Raw genomic sequence first — 18538 nt, 5'->3', positions numbered from 1 at the left:
TCTGTACCCCCCATGCACAAGCACCGCCGCACCCCGCTCTTCACCCCCGTACCCTCCCTGCGCACCCCGCCGTACCCCCTTTCCATCCCCCTCCCGCATCCCCCTCCCCGTGCCCCTCCCGCCGCCTCTGTTATGGCGCCGCCCAGCGGCCGCAGCGGGCGCCGCTCGGGGCGTGTCCTAGCTCCTGCTCCCCTCCCTCTATGGCGGCCGCTGAGCGCGGCCCTGACGCCTCTGCGGGGCGGGCCGCTGGCGGGGCGCGCGTCCCCTCGGCGGGGCGCTCCCGAGCCGCGCTCCGCTGCCTCCTCCTCTGCCGCTTGTTGTTCTATTTTTTTATTTATTTATTCCCACCCCCCCTCCTCCTCTTCCCGAAGTCGCTCCCCTCCTCCTCCTCCTCCTCCTCCTCCTCCTCCACCTCCCGCCTCAGCCCCGTCCCCGCCTTCCTTCCACCGCCTCCTTTCGCTTCCCCGCTCCCCTAGGGCCGGGTTTCGGGACGCTGCTTGGCGCCCGCCCGTGAGGAAGAAGCGGCCTCACCTCAACCCCTCCTCCACACACACACATACACACACTCTCACACACACCGCCCTCCCCTCCCTTCCATCCCCTCCCCTCCCTCCCCTCCCCTCCCCATCCCCGCTCCTCCCGCCGACCGGGACTCGCCCCGAACCGGGAGGGAGACCATCGCTGTCCGCTCCTCCTCCTCCTCCTCCTGCAGCGGGGGCCGCATCCTGCTGCCGAGGGGGAGGGAATTGATGTGGAGACCCAGCGCAGCACCATGCAGCCCCCGCCGAGGAAGGTGAGGAGGCTCCCCCCGGGGAAAGGAGAGAGGGTGCCGGGGCGGGAGCGGGGGCTGGGGGGAGGCCGAGGACGGTTTGGATGCGGGGCGGGCAGGCTGACCGAGGTGGGGTTGTTTTGGGGCAGGGTGGTGAGGCCTAGGGTCAGGGGACGAGGGAGGCGGTGGTGGGGTCTGAGGGCACGGCGGTGGTCGGTGGGGCGGCAGGTTGGGCGCCGGGTTGGTTGTGCAGAGGCTGGAGTCTGAAGGTGGGTTAGGAAAAGCGGAGCAAGTGTTAGGGAAGAGGGGAGGTGCGAGGCGCGGTGGGGGCTCGGTGAGGGTCAGCAGCAAGGTGGGAACGCCTGGGGGGGGTTGGAAACTGGACGTGTGGAGGGGCCGTGGGGGGTGGCGGGGGTGGGATAGGATGGGTCCAGCTGGAGCGGCTGAGCTGTGGAAGTAGAACAGGGCGTGAGGAAGGGCTGGTGAGGAAGGTGGTGCCCTTGGGCAGCGGGTGTTGGGGGGGCCGTGGCTGGGCCACCTCCGTGCTCAATGGAGGCTCTCCAAACGAAGGAGAGCAGTGGCTGGGGAGGGCGGGGAGAGGGGGGCAGTGACTGCGGAGGTCTTGGCAGTGCACGGAGGTGTTGAGAAAGCCTGTGCTGGTGGTGAGGTGCTGCTGCCAGCTGTGTTCCAGGGGTGCTGCGGTGGGTGGATGCCAAGAGCAAGGGGTTGGTTGTCTTGGAGCAGAAGGTCACGTCTGGAGTTGATGCAAGGGTGCAGGCTATCCCAGCGTGTGTCAGGAACCCCTGCAGCCAAAAATATGCAACATATGTGTGATGGGAACAAGCTGCAGATACGTGGGGAGGGTTTGGGGTTTTTTTTAGCCTGTCCCTGCTGGCCATGGGAATACGGGGTGCTTTGCTTTAGGGGGAGCTCCTTTGGGAAGAGGCATGAGGAGGAATGTAGGGTTTTGAATAACAAAAGGTGATCCCAAGTGTGGCTTTTCCATGTAGGCTGGTTGTTAGTGGGGAAGGCTTGAGCTGTGGTGGGGTTTTGGGGTGTAAGTATTGAGATTTACTGGGGAGTGGTTCTGAGGGATGTAGGCAATGGGGAGAAGGTGAAGCAGATCTGGGCAGGCAGAGCTGCTCCTTTGCAGGCACGGTGGAAGGGAGTTGTGTGGTTTTGTGATCTATGTGTGTATTACAGATTCTTTGCGATGCTGCCTGGTGAGGGTGGTTTGGGTTCTACCCACTGACAATCTCCATGGATGGAGCTCACCCTAGATGTTTGAGATTTTGTGTGTGACGTTGAGATGTCTCACCCAGGGGACTGCAGGGGTTTGCTGGGTGAACAAACCGTGGGACAGTGACTGGGAGAGCCTGGAGGGCGAGGGGAGGAAGACTGGAGAGGGAGCATAAACAGAAATCCCTTGTCATCCCCCAAGCTCCCCAGTAGCCCTGGCAGGCAGCTGCAGTGAAGATCTCTCCTTGGCTCATTGCTGCTTCTCGACCTCTGTTTTTGTGGCTGGACCCTGCTTTTGTTCATTCTGATTTCTATTTTAGTTTTGCATTTGGTGCCTTATTTATGCTCTGTGCCTGTCATCCTTTGCCTATATGTTGGGGTGGGGGTTTTGTTTCATTTAAAGCTTGTTTCCATGACATGGGATCATCTTGTGGGGGGGTTTATTTCTTTTGAGTAGGATTTTATTGTGGGTTTGGGTTGGCTTTGGGTTGTTTTGGGTTTTTTCACAGGTAGGTAAGCCCCCAAATGCTGAAAGTTCATGTTAAAAATAGAGACTCTTTCTGCTTCAACTGGCTGTGTGTTAGGTTTTGTTGTGGGGTTTTTTGGTATCATGTGAAAAACTTCATCTTCTTAGAATGTGATTGAAGGGTCCCCTGGTTTCCAGTCTTAAAATTGAGGAGGCTTTGGCTAGCTCATGAGATTTAAGTTGGCTTTTTGTTGCTTTTTTTCACACTGGCTAGCCAAGAAGAGGAAGATCTGTCTCTTCCTCTGAATTTTTCATCTCTCTTCCCCCATTACTGTAACTGTTTGGCATTTATCATAGTATCATAGTATCAGTCAGGGTTGGAAGGGACCACAAGGATCATCTAGTTCCAAGCCCCCTGCCATGGGCAGGGACACCCCACACTAGATCAGGCTGGCCAGAGCCTCATCCAGCCTGGGCTTAAACACCTCCAGGGAGGGGGCCATTTGTGTCCTCATGAATGCATAATGTCCTCAGATCTGCTGGTGATCTGTTTTGTTGTGGTGATTTGGCTTTTTTCTTCAGGCCAATACACGAATTCCCTGTGAGCACCAGAGGCCTTAAATGCCAAGAGAGCTCTTGTTTTATAAAAACCAGAACAAAACAGCCCCAAAGATAACCTTTCCAAAGTCAAATCATTCCTGCTACCTGTGCTAATGGTGCCAGTTACCTGCCAGCTACCTGCTTGAGCAGGGAGGCTGGGCTACATGCTCTCTAGAGGTCCCTTCCAACCTCCACCATTCAGGTGGGATTTGGGTTCCCAAAGTATTGAAATTTTAGCTGCATGCTGCCCATGTTCAAAGGAAAATTACAGCAGTCCTGAAAATGGTGAACTTGTGAAGCCTTTTGCAGAGGGCACAATCAAAAGTCAGCTTCATGTTTCAGCTCTCTGAATGGTAACGGTTGTAGGACAGTTTAATCAGTGTCAGAATTCTGCAATTTCTGCTCAAGTACCCAGTACATATCTTGTGAGCTCACAGAACCATGAAGCAGAGAATGGCTCAGGTTGGAAGGGACCTCAGAGATCATCTCCTTCAACCTCCACACCATGCCCAGGGACACCTCTCAGCTAGACTCAGCTGCTCAAGGCCTCATCCAGCCTGGCCTTGAACACCCCCAGGCAGGAGGCAGCCACAGCCTCCCTGGGCAGCCTGTTCCAGAGTCTCACCACCCTCCTGCTGAAGAACTTCTTCCTCAGCTCTAGTCTGACCCTGCTGTGCCTCAGCTTCAAACCATTCCCCCTTGGCCTGGCTCTAGACACCCTTAGCAAAAGTCCCTCTGCAGCCTTCCTGCAGGATCCCTTCAGCTATTGCAAGGCAGCTCTGAGGTCCCCCTGGAGCCTTCTCTTCTCCAGACTGAACAGCCCCAGCTCCCTCAGCCTGGCCTCAGAGCAGAGCTGCTGCAGCCCTTGGATCATCTTTGTGGCCTCCTCTGGACTCCCTCCAGCAGCTCTGTGTCCTTCTTGTGCTGGGGTCAGCACAACTGGAGGCAGGATTGGATGTGGGGTCTGAGCAGAGCAGAATCAAGGGGCAGAATCCCCTCTTATTCCCCCTTGTGGCTTGCATTTTCTTTGTGGTAGGCAAAGCTCTCATTGCACACAAGCAACCCTCCCAGTTTTTTGAATAAAGTCACACCTTTGTTAATGTTTGGGCATAAGCTTGAGGGTTTTGCCATCTCAGCCTCATGAGATTCAACAAAGCCAAGTGCAAGGTCCTGAACCTGTGTTGGGGCAATTCCAAACACAAATCCAAGCTGGGTAGAGAATGGATGGAGAGCAGCCCTGTGGAGAAGGACTTGGGGGTGCTGGTGGGTGCAAAGCTGGAGATGAGCCAGCACCAAGCACTGCCAGCCCAGAGCCAGCCCTGTGCTGGGCTGATCCCCAGCAGTGTGGGCAGCAGGGGCAGGGAGGGGATTCTGCCCCTCTGCTGTGCTCTGCTCAGACCTCACCTGCAGTGCTGGGGCAGCTCTGGAGGCCTCAGCGCAGCACAGGCAGGGACCTGCTGGAGCAGGGCCAGAGGAGGCCACAGGCATGGTGGGAGGGCTGGAAGCCCTCTGCTGTGAGGCCAGGCTGGGAGAGTTGGGTGTGTTGAGGCTGGAGAAGAGAAGGCTCTGGGGAGACCTTCTGGTGGCAGCTTTCCAGTATTTGTAGGAGGCAGCCAGGAGAGCTAGAGAGGGACCTGTTACAAAGGCAGGGACTGACAGGAGGAGAGGTGATGGCTTCAAACTGGAAGAAGCTGGGTTTAGATTAGACATTACAAAGAAATCTTCCCCATGAGGGTGGGGGGAGGGGGGCACTGGAACAGGTTGCCCAAGGAAGTTGTGTAGGGTTCAAACCTGGAAGTGTTCAAGGCCAGGCTGGATGAGGCCTTGATCAGTCTGGTGTAGTAGGAGGTATCCCTGCTGATGGGAGAGGGTTGGAACTAGGTGATCTTTAAGTTCCCCTCCAATTCAAACCATCCTGTGATTGTGTCTGCAGCGTGAGCCTGGTGGGCTGACAGCATTTACTGAAAACAGCCTTTATGGATGTTGCAGGGGATCAAGCTGCACTTCCTAGTTGTAAATTTGAACACAGGGTTAGTTGTGCATTTTCAAAATAGATGAAGGACTTGAATTGATTTCTAGATGATCTGCAAGGTCCCTTCCAGCCTAAAACCATTCCATGAATCTGTGAGACCTAATAGAGGCCTTCCAGGGGGCTCTATTAGCCCCCTGAAGGGGGCTACAAGAAGGCTGCAGAGGGCTTGTTCCCAAAGGCCTGCAGTGAGAGGACAAGGGCAATGATTTTAAAGGAGAGCAGTGGAGATTTGGATTGGAGGTTAGGAACAAATTCTGCACCATGAGGATGGTGGAACACTGGAACAGGTTGCCCAGGGACATAGCTGAAGCTCCATCCCTGGAGATATTCAAGGTGAGACTGGACAAGGCTCTGAGCAACCTCCTCTGCTGACTGCAGGGAGGTTGGACTAGATGACCTTCGGAGGTCAGTGCCGTGGACAGTGGCATTGAGTGCACCCTCAGCAAGTTTGCTGATGACACCAAGCTGTGTGGTGCAGCAGACAGCTGGAGGGAAGGGAGGCCATCCAGAGGGACCTTGACAGGCTGGAGAGGTGGGCACAAGCCAACCTCATGAAGTTCAACAAGAGCAAGTGCAGGGTCCTGCAGCTGGGTCGAGGCAATCCCAGGCACAAATCCAGGTTGGGCAGGGACTGGCTGGAAAGCAGCCCTGAGGAGAGAGCCTTGGGGATGCTGGTGGACAAGAAGCTCAACATGAGCTCTCAGTGTGCACTTGCAGCCCGCAAAGCCAATCAGATCCTGGGCTGCATCAGGAGAAGTGTGGCTAGCAGGTCGAGGGAGGTGATCCTCCCCCTCTACTCAGCCCTGGTGAGACCCCACCTGGAGTACTGCCTCCAGTTCTGGAGCCCCTGTTACAAGAGGGATGTGGAGGTGCTGGAAGGTGTCCAGAGAAGGGCCACAAGGATGATCAGAGGGCTGGAGCACCTCTCCTATGAGGACAGACTGAAGGAGTTGGGGCTGTTCAGTCTGCAGAAGGGAAGGCTCCGAGGTGACCTAATTGTGGCCTTCCAGTATCTGAAGGGGGCCTACAGGAAAGCTGGGGAAGGATTTCTCAGGATCTCAGGCAGTGATAGGACTAGAGGGAATGGAATGAAACTGAAGGTGGGGAGATTCAGGCTGGATGTGAGGAGGGAGTTCTTCCCCATGAGAGTGGTGAAGCCCTGGAATGGGTTGTCCAGGGAGGTGGTCGAGGCCCCGTCCCTGGAGGTGTTTAAGCCCAGGCTGGATGAGGCTCTGTCCAGCCTGATCTAGTGTGGGGTGTCCCTGCCCATGGCAGGGGGGTTGGAACTAGATGATCCTTGTGGTCCCTCCCAGCCCTGACTGATACTATGATACTAGGTCCCTTCCAACCCAACCCGTTCTGTGATTATATGAATTGCCCTTTTGCATGTTGCAGTTTGCCTTCAAACCCTAGAGGAGATCAACGTGGTCTGTGGTGTGTTGTGCTTTGCTGCAGGTGAAAGTTACACAGGAGCTAAAGAACATCCAGGTGGAGCAGATGACAAAACTTCAGGCCAAGCATCAAGCAGAATGCGAGCTCCTCGATGATATCAGGTGAGTGGTGTGCTCCCAGAAGCCCTTTTCCAGATGCCTTTTCTTTCTCTGCTGGTTTCCTTGCTGCTGGAAGAGCACTGGAGTTACAAAACGTCAGGAACTGACGATGGAATTTCCTCTTTGGATTTCCTGCTGCTCTTTTTTTTTTTCAGGCTGTGAAAAGTTTTGACACAGCTGGAAATTATAACTGGAGCTAACACAATGCAAACCACTTTTGTTTTTTGACTGGTTTTGGTTTGTTTTGTTGGTTTTTTCCCTTCTCTTCAGTGGGGGGAACCGTTGGAAACAAAAGTCACAGACAAAAAGTGCTGGGCTTTTCAGCAGTGTTTTTTCTTGGGGGTTTGGGTGTATAATAGGCTGAAGCCTTTGATTTACCACTTGTGAGAGGCTGCTAAAATGGCTGAAATATTTTAAATCCCCTCATGATTTATCTCTTGCTGGACAGAAAGATCTTCCTAGGTCTAGAGAGCTTTGAATAGCTCTTTAAATTGCATCTAAATGGGGTTTGGTTTGTTGTTGTTTGGTTTTTTTTTAACCAGAAACTTATGTTTGCATTTATAAGTGGAAACTCTGAGCAGATTTGAGATCAATATTGAGGCCAAGAGGAGGCCACTGAGGTGATCAGAGGGCTGGAGAATCTCTGCTGTGAGGACAGGCTGAGAGAGCTGGGGTTGCTCTGAGGAGACCTCATAGAGGCCTTCCAGTACCCTGAAGAGGGCTACAGGAGAGCTGGAGAGGGACTTGTTTGTAGGGATAGGATGAGGGAGAATACACTGAAGCTGGATTCAGGCTGGAGATTAGGAAGAAATTCTTTAGAGTGAAGGTGGGGAGACACTGCACAGGTTGCCCAGGGAGGCTGTGGATGTCCCTTCCCTGGAGGTATTCAAGGCCAGGCTGGATGAGGCCTTGAGCAACCTGGGCTGATGGGAGGTGTCCCTGCCCATGGCAGGGGGTTGGAACTGGATGACCTTAAAGGTCCTTTCCAACCCAAACCATTCTATGAATCTGGGGAAAATGTCCATGGCATCAGTTGTGGAGGTTGTGTTATTCATTTTACCTAAAGTGACTGCATCTCTTTGAGTGGAAGGTTTGCTTTTAACCAAATCTGGTGGCACTTCAGAGAGGATGAATGATTCCATTTGCAGAGGAGCAATTTCTGAGATGGTTCTTCTGTGAAATGTTCAGCACTGAGTGCTCTGCTGTCCTGTTCTTTTTGGTACCCTATTTGTGGAGGGCCACAAAGATGATCCAAGGGCTGCAGCAGCTCTGCTCTGAGGCCAGACTGAGGGAGCTGGGGGTGTTCAGCCTGGAGAAGAGAAGGCTCCAGGGGGACCTCAGAGCTGCCTTGCAATAGCTGAAGGGATCCTGCAGGAAGGCTGCAGAGGGACTTCTGCTAAGGGTGTCTAGAGCCAGGCCAAGGGGGAATGGTTTGAAGCTGAGGCAGAGCAGGGTCAGACTGGAGCTGAGGAAGTTCTTCAGTAGGAGGGTGGTGAGACTCTGGAACAGGCTGCCCAGGGAGGCTGTGGCTGCCTCCTGCCTGGGGGTGTTGAAGGCCAGGCTGGATGAGGCCTTGAGCAGCTGAGTCTAGCTGAGAGGTGTCCCTGGGCATGGTGTGGAGGTTGGATGAGATGATCTCTGAGGTCCCTTCCAACCTGAGCCATTCTGTCGTTCCATCCATTAATTATTTGAATGAGATGCCTTGCTTTCTGTGTATATAAGATGCCAATGTGTTGGCTGTTACAGGTGACACACTGTTTGTCTCACTCTTTTGGTGTCCTCTCATCATAAATCAGAAGGTGGAGGCTTTGAGCCTTCTCTTCTTTGGTGGTTGCAAGAAATGCTTTTTTGTATGGTCAAGATCACAGATTTCATTTCCTCAGATGAAGATTAGTGGCTGTGCAGTGCTTTTACAAGCAAATGCTGAGTAATAAGTAACAGACTGATCCAAGGAGTGTTTCTCCTTAGACAGAAGTTTATTTTTAGGGCTTGTAGAGTCAGGTGCTGCTGTTCTAGTCCAGGTGTTGTCAGAATCATAGCACTGTTGAGGCTGGAAAAGACCCTGAAGTTCATGGACTCCAACTATCAGCCTTGCATTGCCAAGTCTGTGGCTAAATCATGTCCCACAGCGCCACATTTCCATGGCTTTTAAACCTCCAGGAATGGGGACTCCACCACTGATTTGGGCAGCCTGTTTCAGGCCTTGACAACCCTTTCAGGGAAGAAATTGATCCTTGTATCCAGCCTAAACTTTCCATGCCACAACTCGAAGCTGTTTCCTCTCTTCCTGTCACTTGTTACTAGGGAGAAGAGACCAACCCCCTCCTGGCTCCAACCTCTTTTCAGGGAGTTGTAGAGAGCTACAAGGTCTCCTCTCAGCCTCTTTTTCTCCACAGTAAGCAATCCCAGCTCCCTCAGCTGCTCCTCACCAGCCCTGTTCTCCAGACCCCTCACCAGCTTCATTGTCCTTCTCTGGATATGGTCCAGCACCTCAGTGGCCTTCTAGGACTGAGGGGCCCAAGCATTTGAGGTGTGGCCTCACCAGTGCTGAGTCAAGGGGGACAAGCTCTTCCCTGGTCTTGAGCCACACTATTCCTAATCCAAACCAGGATGCTGGTGGCCTTTTTGGCCAAGTGGGCACACTGCTGTCTTGTCATCATCCTTACTTTTTGAACATCTAAGCCAGGTGCTGCTGCTCAAGTCCTGGTTTTAGCCTTTCCTCTGCTCTTGATCACCGGAGTCTCTATTGTGCCAAAAGGTATCACAAACATTGTTAGCTTGTGGCCACTAACCCTGGAAAACATGAAGATATTTGGCTTAAAATATGTTTTTCTCCCATGTAATTTAATTTCAGCAGTTAATTTAATTTGTCCATTTTAATGTTGAGGATTAAGGAGCTGGGTTAATATATTTAATCCACTACCAGAGTCACTAAATGGAGCCAGGCTGTGTTCAGGCTTCTTGTTGCTGGCAGAACCACTGCCTGGATTTACAGATTAAACACTTCTTTAAAACATGGAATGATGTGGATGGGGTATGACAGCTCCATCGTGGCAAGGATTTGTTCCAACAGCAGATACCAGACGAGGAGAGGAGATGAGAATTTGGGCCAGAAAAAAAAACCCCAACCTTTGCTGGGAAAAAAACCCAAATCCCCTGATTTTCATTTGTGATGCAGAAGCCTTTTAATTGCACTGAGTTGTGAAGGGGGGGAGGGAATGTGGGGTTTGAAGGCTTGATAGTGTGCTGGTCAGCTTGTGACAGGACAAGCTAGACAGGAGCAGGCAGTGTGAGCTTGCAGCACAGAAGGCCAAGGGCAGCCTGGGCTGCAGCCAAAGCAGCACTGGCAGCAGAGCCAGAGAGGTGATTCTGCCACTTTGCTCTGCTCTGGGGAGACCTCACCTGGAGTGCTGTGTGCAGGTCTGGAGCCCTCAGCACAGGAAGGACCTGGAGCTGCTGGAGCAGGTCCAGAGGAGGGCCAGGGAAATGCTCAGGGGGTTGGAGCAGCTCTGTTCTGAGGCCAGGCTGAGGGAGCTGGGGGTGTTCAGCCTGGAGAAGAGAAGGCTCTGGGGAGACCTAATAGCAGCCTTCCAGAACCTGAAGGAGGCTACAGGAAGGCTGGAGTGAGACTGTTTAGAAAGACCTGCAGTGACAGGATGAGAGGTGATGGCTTCAAACTAGAGAAGAACAGATTTAGATTGAATATCAGGAAGAAGTTCTGCCCCATGAGGGTGGTGGAATACAGGAACAAGTTGCCCAGCAAGGTGGTTGAGATTCCTTCCCTGGAGATACTCAAGGTGAGGCTCAATGGGGCTGTGGGCAGCCTGATCTAGTTGAGGATGTCCCTGCTGACTGCAGGGAGGTTGGATTGGATGACCATTGGAGGTCCCTTCCTGCCTGGACCATTCTGTGGCACTGGTGTGACAAGTTGGGTGTCACCCTTGTTATCCCATTCCTCATTTCTTTAGGACTGCATTCAGGGTATGGAGCCACCGTGCTGCCGGAGCGTTCCAGAAGGCGGTGCTCACTGGAACAACACACACACACAGCATCTTTTTGTCTCAGGAATGGAGAATTGTTTTTCTAGAAAGCACCCTGCTGTTACCCAGGAGGATTCAATCTGAGCCAAAAGCTTTTTGTTTAGTGAGGCTTGAGGGAGTGTGAGTCCTTTCGAAGCACTTTTGGGGATTAATAGAATGGATTGGGTTGGAAAGGACCTTTAAGATCATCCAGTTCCAACCCCCCTGCTGTGGGCAGGGATACCTCCCACCAGTCCAAGTTGCTCAAGGCCTCATCCAGCCTGGCCTTGAACACCTCTGGGGAGGAGGCATCCACAGCCTCCCTGGGCAACCTGTGCAGTGTCTCACCATCCTCTAAAGAATTTTTTCCTCATCTCCAGGCTCAATCTCCCCCCTTCCAGCTTCAATCCATTGCCCTTTGTCCTGTCTCTCCCAGCCCTTGTCAAAAGTCCCTCCCCAACTTTCTTGTAGCCCTCTTCAGGTACTAGAAGGCTGCTTTAAGGTCTCCCTGGATCCTTCTCTTCTTCAGGCTGAACAGCCCCAACTCTTGCAGCCTGTCCCCACAGGGGAGATTCTCGAGCCCTCTGATCATCTTCATGGCCTCCTTTGGACCTCCTCCATCATTTCCATGGCCTTCTTGTGGTGGGAGCACCAGAACTGGACATAGTGCTCCAGGTGGGGTCTCTTGAGAGCAAGGTTGAGGGGGAGAATCACCTCTCTTGATCTGCTGGTCACACTTTTGATGCAGCTCAGTATTGCAAGACTCCAACTTGTTTTATGCTGCTGTGAATTCTACAAACTTCAGTACTGTGGTGGCTGCAAGAAACTCTTGAGTCTGTGGTTTCCAAGGTAGTGATTATAAAAGTGGCTTTTAAAATGTGAAATAATGACAAAGAATAGGAAATTATATTAAATGAATTAAGGTTGGAAAAGACCTCGAGTCCAGCTATTAACATTACCAAGTCTGCTGCTAAACCATGCCCCTCAGCACTTCATCTCCATGACTTTTCAATCCCTCCAGGGATGAGGACTCCACCACTGACCTGGGCAGCCTGTTGCAGGGCTTGACAGCCTTCTGGGGAAGAAATTTTTCCTTATGTCCAAGTTAAACCTCCTCCTGTGCAACTGGAAATAGTTTTCTGTCATCCTATTGCTTGTTCCCTGGAGAAGAGACTGACCCCCACCTGGCCCCAACCTCCTTTCAGGTCATTGTAGAGAGCCGGAAGGTCTTACCTTCATCCTCCTTTTCTCCAGGCTCAACAGCCCCAGTTCCCTCAGCTGCTCCTCACCAGCCCTGTTCTCCAGACCCTTCCCCAGCTTTGTTGCCCTTCCCTGGCCACACTCAAGCAATGAATGTTTTTCCTGGAGTAAGGGGTCCAAAGCTGAACTCAGGTTTGGAGGTGTAGCCTCAGCAGTGGGCAGAGGAACAATCCCCTCCCTTGTCCTGCTGGCCACATTTAAATCACACACTTGATACTTACACACCATCCTGTAGAGGACTTAAAACTTCTCATTACATTTCTTTGTATCTTTGCAAGTCAGTTTTGTATACAAGGGATAAAAGAAAGGGTACAAGGAAGAGATCAGAAGGTTCTCTGATGAGTTCCAGCAGAACACATCTATTGTCTGGTAGACCAACAGATGAGTTTTGGCAGCTTACCAGATCGTAGGCATAGTTGGCATTCCAATAGCTTTGATATCTTTATGGAAAGCTGAGCACTCTTTTGAATGGTTGTGGTTTGAAGGCTTAAACTTTGTTGTGTGGAGGGGATGTGGAACTCTGAGCTAATCTTCATCCTGGAGAAGAGAAGGGAGACCTAAGAGCACCCTTCTAGTACCTTAAGGGGGCTACAAGAAGGCTGCAGAGGGACTGTTTGCAAAGGCCTGCAGCAACAGGACAAGAGGCAATGGCTTCAAACTGGAGCAGAGCAGATTTAGATTGGATGTTAGGAAGAAGTTCTGCCCCATGAGGGTGGTGGAACACTGGAACAGGTTGCCCAGGGAGGTAGTTGAGGTCCCATCCCTGGAGATATTCAAGGTGAGGCTGGACAGGGCTGTGGGCAACCTGATCTAGCTGAGGATGTCCCTGCTGAGTGCAGAGGGGGTTGGACTGGATGACCTTAGGAGGTCCCTTGCAAGCCAGACCATTCTATGATTCTACTATTTATTCCAAGGGGGATTGTTCCAGCTCAGGGTTGAGGTATGTAGATCTAATCACCTTTTTCCCAGCTCCTCTGTACATACTTCATCTCCTTGAGGGCTTTACATAAACAACCCCCCCAGGTTTATTTCAATCTGAAAATGTGTGTTCTTCTTGAGTGATTATACAGTTGTGCTCAGGTGGCCAAGAAGGCAAACAACATCCTGGCTTGGATCAGCAATAGTCTGGCTAGCAGGACCAGGGGAATCATTGTCCCTCTGTACCAGCACTGAGAATAGAATAGAATAGACCAGGTTGGAAGAGAGCTTCGAGATCATCGTGTCCAACCTATCAACCAATCATCCAACACCACCTAATCAACTAATCCATGGCACCAAGCACCCTGTCAAGTCTCCTCCTGACCACTTCCAATGATGGTGACTCCACCAGCTCCCCAGGCAGCCCATTCCAATAGCCAATCACTCTCTCTGTGTAGAATTTGCTCCCAATCTCCAGCCTAAACCTCCCCTGGCGCAGCCTGAGACTGTGTCCTCTTGTTCTGGTGCTGGCTGCCTGGGAGAAGAGACCAACCTCTGCCTGTCTACAACCTCATTTCAGGTAGTTGTAGAGAGCAATAAGGTCTCCCCTGAGCCTCCTCTTCTCCAGGCTAAGCAACCCCAGCTCCCTCAGTCTCTCCTCATGGGGCTTGTGTTCCAAGCCCCTCACCAACTTTGTTGCCCTTCTCTGGACTCGTTCCAGCAAGTCAACCTCCTTCCTAAACTGAGGGGCCCAGAACAGGACACAGGACTCAAGGTGTGGCCTAACTAGTGCAGTGTACAGGGGCAGAATGACCTCCCTGCTCCTGCTAGCCACACTGTTCCTGATACAGGCCAGGAGGCCACACCTCAGATCCTGGGTTCAGTTTTGGGTCTCTTATTCCAAGATGGACATTTTGGTGCTGGAGCAGGTCCAGAGAAGGGCACTGAAGCTGGTGAAGGGTGTGGAGAACAGGTCCAGTGAGGAGCAGCTGAGGGAGCTGGGGCTCTTTAGCCTGGAGAAAAGGAGGCTGTGGGGAGACCTTCAGCTCTCTACAACTTCCTGAAAGGAGCTTGGAGCCAGGTAGGGGTTGGTCTGTTCTCCCAAGGAGCAAGTGACAAGACAAAAGGAAAGAGCACAAGTTGCACCAGGGGAGATTTAGGTTGGATATTAGGAACAATTTCTTCACTAAAAGGTTTGTCAAGACCTGACCCAGGCTGCCCAGAGCAGTGGTGAAGTCCCCATCCCTGGAAGGATTTAAAAGCTGTGGAGATGTGGTGCTGAGGGACACGGTTTAGCTGTGAACTTGACAGTGCTGGGTTGATGGTTGGAGTCACAGATTGTGTGGGGTTGGAAGGGACCTTCCAAATTCATCTTCTTCCTGCTCACTGCAGTGAGCAGGAACATCTCCAACTAGATCAGGCTGCCCAGGGCCACATTGAGTCTGATCTTGCCTCAACCACATCCCTGGGCAACCTGTTCCAGTATTAAAACCAATACATCTTAAGAGTCTTTTCCAGCCTGCACGATTCCATGAGTCTCACTTCTGTGTGTAAGGATGTGGATTGACTCCTTGGGGTCCAGGGAGAAAGAAAGGACAGCAGGTTCTCGTTGAAAGCATGCCTTAGACTTGACAATAGTACTGCTGGTGCTGGAGTGGAAAGTTTTCTTGGGAGTTGAATGATTTCTTGAAATAACCTGAAAAACCTAATACTCATCATAAAAAAAACCCTGCAAATCTCAGGCTTGCAGAGTCTCTGCTCTGTGGGAGCTGAGGAGCAGGAAACCTGAAGGATTTTTTTAATGACTTGACAAGACTAGAAGTCAGGGGAAAAGAAGTAGGGTTAGCAAATAGGTTTAAAAATACATGTCTATGTTTAGCAGCTAGGAGTTGGCTCTTGGTGTAGCCTTTCTTCATCCTGGCTGACTGAGGAATTTGTGGAACAAGTGATTCAGGAGGCTTTTAGGATTGTTGGCTCAGTTTGAGCCCTGACATCTGTTTATCTTCTGGAGCTCACTGAAGCTACTGTAGCCTTTCATCTGGTAGACCTAATAGCAGCCTGCCAGTACCTGAAGGAGGCTACAAGAAGAATGAAGAGAGACTGTTTGCAAAGGCCTGCAGTGAGAGGATGAGGAGCAATGGCTTCAAACTAGAGCAGAGCAGAGTTAGATTGGATGTTAGGAACAAGTTCTTTACCATGAGGGTGGTGGAACACTGGAACAGGTTGCCCAGGGAGGTGGTTGAGGCCTCATGCCTGGAGATATTCAAGGTGAGGCTGGACAGGGCTCTGGGCAGCCTGAGCTAGTTGGGGATGTCCCTGCTGAGTGCAGAGGGGGTTGGGCTGGATGCCCTTTGGAGGTCCCTTCCAAGCCAGACCATTCTGTGATTCTATGATCTCTGCTGGCATTGCTTTCTGCAATCAGGATGGAGAAAGAGGTTTTGCCTCCTGGAAAGGTAAACGTGGACTTTGGCACTGTGAACCAGAAATCCTGCAGAGTTTCTTTGTGGCTTCAAGTACTTGGAGAGGGACTTTCCCCAGGGGTGTCTAGCAACAGGACAAGGAGGAATAGTTTGAAGCAGAGGGAGGGGAAAATTAAACAGGATCTGAGAAGGAAGTTCTTCAGTATGAGGTTGGTGAGACTCTGGAATAGGCTGCCCAAGGAGGCTGTGGATCCCTTTTCCCTGGAGGTGTTCAGGGTCAGGCTGGATGAGGCCTTGAGCTACCTGGTCTAGTTGAGAGGTGTCCCTGCCCATGGCAGGGCAGTTGGAGTAGATGATCTTCATGGTCCCTTAAAACCTGAGCCATGCTGTCATTCATTGTGTCACACCTGACTGCTTTTAATGGCTTCAAGTTGCACCAGAAGAGATTTACTTGTGCACTTTAGGGGAAAAAAAAATGTCAATATCAAAAGGTTCAGGAACAGGCTGACCAGGGAGATGGTGGAGACATTATCCCTGCAGGGATTGAGAAGCCAGAGAAGGGCCACAAAGCTGGTGAAGGGTCTGGAGAAAAAATCTGTAGGAGGGGAGGCTTAAGGAACTGGGCTTGTTCAGTCTGGAGAAGAGGAGGCTAAGAGGAGACCTGAAAGGAGGTTGGAGCCAGCTGAGGGTTGGTCTCTTCTCCCTAGTGACAGAAGGAGAGCAAATAGCCTGAAATTGTGTCAGGTGAGGGTAAGGTTGGAGATGAGGAAAAATTTCTCTGCTGCCAGAGTGGTCAGGCATTGGAAGAGGCTGCCCAGGGAGGTGGTGGAGTCCCCATCCCTGGAGGTGTTCAAGAAATCTGTGGCCATGGCACTTGGGGCCATGGTTTGATGGCCGTGGTGGTTGATGGTTGGATTGATGACCGTAGAGGTGTTTTCCAACCCAAACAGTTCCATGGCTCTGTGGTTAGATGTGGTGCTGAGGGACATGTTTTACTTACTGATGGACTTGGTGGTGTTGGGTTAATGTTTGAGCTGGATGATCTTGGAGGTATTTCCACCCTCAATGATTCTATGATGAAGTCGATGATCTTGGAAGGTGTTTTCCAACCAGAACAATGCTCTGATTTTCTGTTGGGTGGCAGGGAGTAAGTCCCATGTAGCAGTCTGAAATTGCCCTTGGCTTGCTGGGCCATGGGCATAGTTGCCTTTTTGGTGTGTGCAGGCATCTGCAAGCCTGTGAAGAAGCCTGTAAGAGCCACCCTTTCATTTCATTTGCTGTTCCTGTGTTGTCTTTAAATGCTATCAACTTTCTGAAGGGGTTAGGTGATGGTTGCATTACCTTGTAGGTTACATTCAGCCCTTCTTTGCCAATGAGCTTTTTCTGCCTTTGCAGTTCATATTAGTATGTATGGGGTTGTGTTTAGAATAGAATAGAATAAACCAGGTTGGAAGAGACCTTCAAGATCATCACGTTCAACCTATCATCCAACATCAACTAACCCATGGCATCACGCACCCCATCAAGTCTCCTCCTCAACACCTCCAATGATGGTGACTCCACCACCTCCCTGGGCAGCCCATTCCAATGGGCAATCACTCTCTCTGTGTAGAACTTCTTCCTAACCTCCAGCCTAAACCTCCCCTGGCACTGCCTGAGACTGTGTCCTCTTGTTCTGGTACTGGTTGCCTGGGAGAAGAGACCAACATCCACCTGTCTGCAACCTCCCTTTGATGGCTGGTTTACTCTGTCCTAAAGCCTGGACCACTGCTGAAGGGCTGCCTTGTTTGCCAACTAGTTCTTCTATCTCCCTGTAGGAGCAGAAGAATGGCTGAGCCATGAATTAGGGAATTTACCCACCTGAAAGTGGGTCCAGAGGATGGCACCAAGATGGGGGTTGGACTAGATGACCTTTGGAGGTTCCCTCCAAGCCAGCCCATTCTATGATCAGAGGGCTGGAGAACATCCCCTGTGGGGACAGGCTGAAGGAGTTGGGGTTGTGCAGCCTGGAGAAGAGAAGGCTCCAAGGAGATCTTAGAGCAGCCTCCCAGTGCCTGAAGGGGGTTACAAGAGAGCTGGGGAGGGACTTTTCACAAGGGCTTGGAGTGATAGGAAGAGAGGGAATGGATTGAACCTGGAAGAGGGGAGACTGAGACGAGATTAGGAAGGAATTCTTGACAGTGAGGGTAGGGAGACATGGGAAGAGGTTGCCCAGGGAGGCTGTGGGTGTCCCCTCCCTGGAGGTGTTCAAGGCCAGGTTGGATGAGGCCTTGAGCAACCTGGGCTGGTGGAAGGTGTTAGAGCTACATCATCTTGAAGGTCCCTTCCAACCTAAACTGTTCTATGAGTCTATGAAATCAAATTTTCCCCTACTCATCTCCCCAGAAAGCAGAATTTAGTGATCAGTCCATTCCCTGATCCAGCTTGCTGCATGGCTGCTAGAATGGAGTGGTAGGAGGAGTGAGGACGTGAGGAAGGAGAGAGGAAAGCAAGACAGGTTCACGTGGAACCTAAAGTCAGTGCATAAGCCCAGCCTTGAGAAAGCCCAGCTGCTACTTAGTGAATGTCAGAGCTGTCAAAGCCACTTTCCTTATGTCTTAGCTGATTTTCTGCTGTTGAGTGTCTTGATCCTGCGTTGCTTCATCATTTTCAGGCAGTTTATTGTACACTGTCTGGAAGAAGGATATGGAGAGATTGCATGATTTCCTGGCTGAGATGGAATAGCAACACAGTCATTCTTCTTGAGGGGTCCCAAACTCACTTTTTCAGCACTTTCAACTCAATTCATGGTGTAAAAGGAGTTGCCAAAACCATGAGCTTAGGAGCTTTCTGGGCTCCTGACAAGAAAATGTATTTACAGATACAGAGGGACTTTTTAGGATGTCAGGTAGTGATAGGACTATCACAGGGAAGTCATTCTGCCCCTGTACTCAGCACTGGTTAGGCCACACCTTGAGTGCTGTGTCCTGTTCTGGGCCCCTCAGTTTAGGAAAGGTGTTGAGATGAGGAAGGTGTCCAGAGAAGGGCAACAAAGCTGGGGGGGATCTGGAGCACAGCCCTGTGAGGAGAGGCTGAGGGAGCTGGGATTGCTTAGCCTGGAGAAGAGGAGGCTCAGGGGAGACCTTATTGCTCTCTACAACTACCTGAAAGGAGGTTGTAGACAGGCAGAGGTTGGTCTCTTCTCCCAGGCAGCCAGCACCAGAACAAGAGGACACAGTCTCAGGCTGCACCAGGGGAGCTTTAGGCTGGAGATTGGGAACAAATT

General features: G+C 51.6%; 1 protein-coding gene across 2 annotated transcripts in view; it reads left to right on the top strand.

Annotated features, from left to right (window-relative positions):
- Nucleotides 1-275: 275 nt before the first annotated feature.
- Nucleotides 276-18538, top strand: part of FCHSD2 (FCH and double SH3 domains 2) — a 241138-nt gene continuing 222875 nt past the window's right edge. The window contains exons 1-2 of one of the 2 annotated variants that reach the window (XM_068139183.1): nt 276-793; nt 6562-6659. In XM_068139183.1, the coding sequence (XP_067995284.1) occupies nt 773-793; nt 6562-6659 (119 nt within the window). In that variant the 5' untranslated portion in view covers nt 276-772. The remainder of the gene's footprint in view (nt 794-6561; nt 6660-18538) is intronic. The other variant, XM_068139192.1, reaches the window with a different exon arrangement.

The sequence above is a fragment of the Melanerpes formicivorus genome, unplaced genomic scaffold, assembly GCF_026170545.1.
Source record: "Melanerpes formicivorus ecotype bairdi unplaced genomic scaffold, bMelFor1.0.p_v2 SCAF_1, whole genome shotgun sequence".
Classification (NCBI taxonomy): domain Eukaryota; kingdom Metazoa; phylum Chordata; class Aves; order Piciformes; family Picidae; genus Melanerpes; species Melanerpes formicivorus.
Note: the sequence above shows the minus strand (reverse complement) of the source record. Positions and strands in the feature narration are given on the sequence as shown.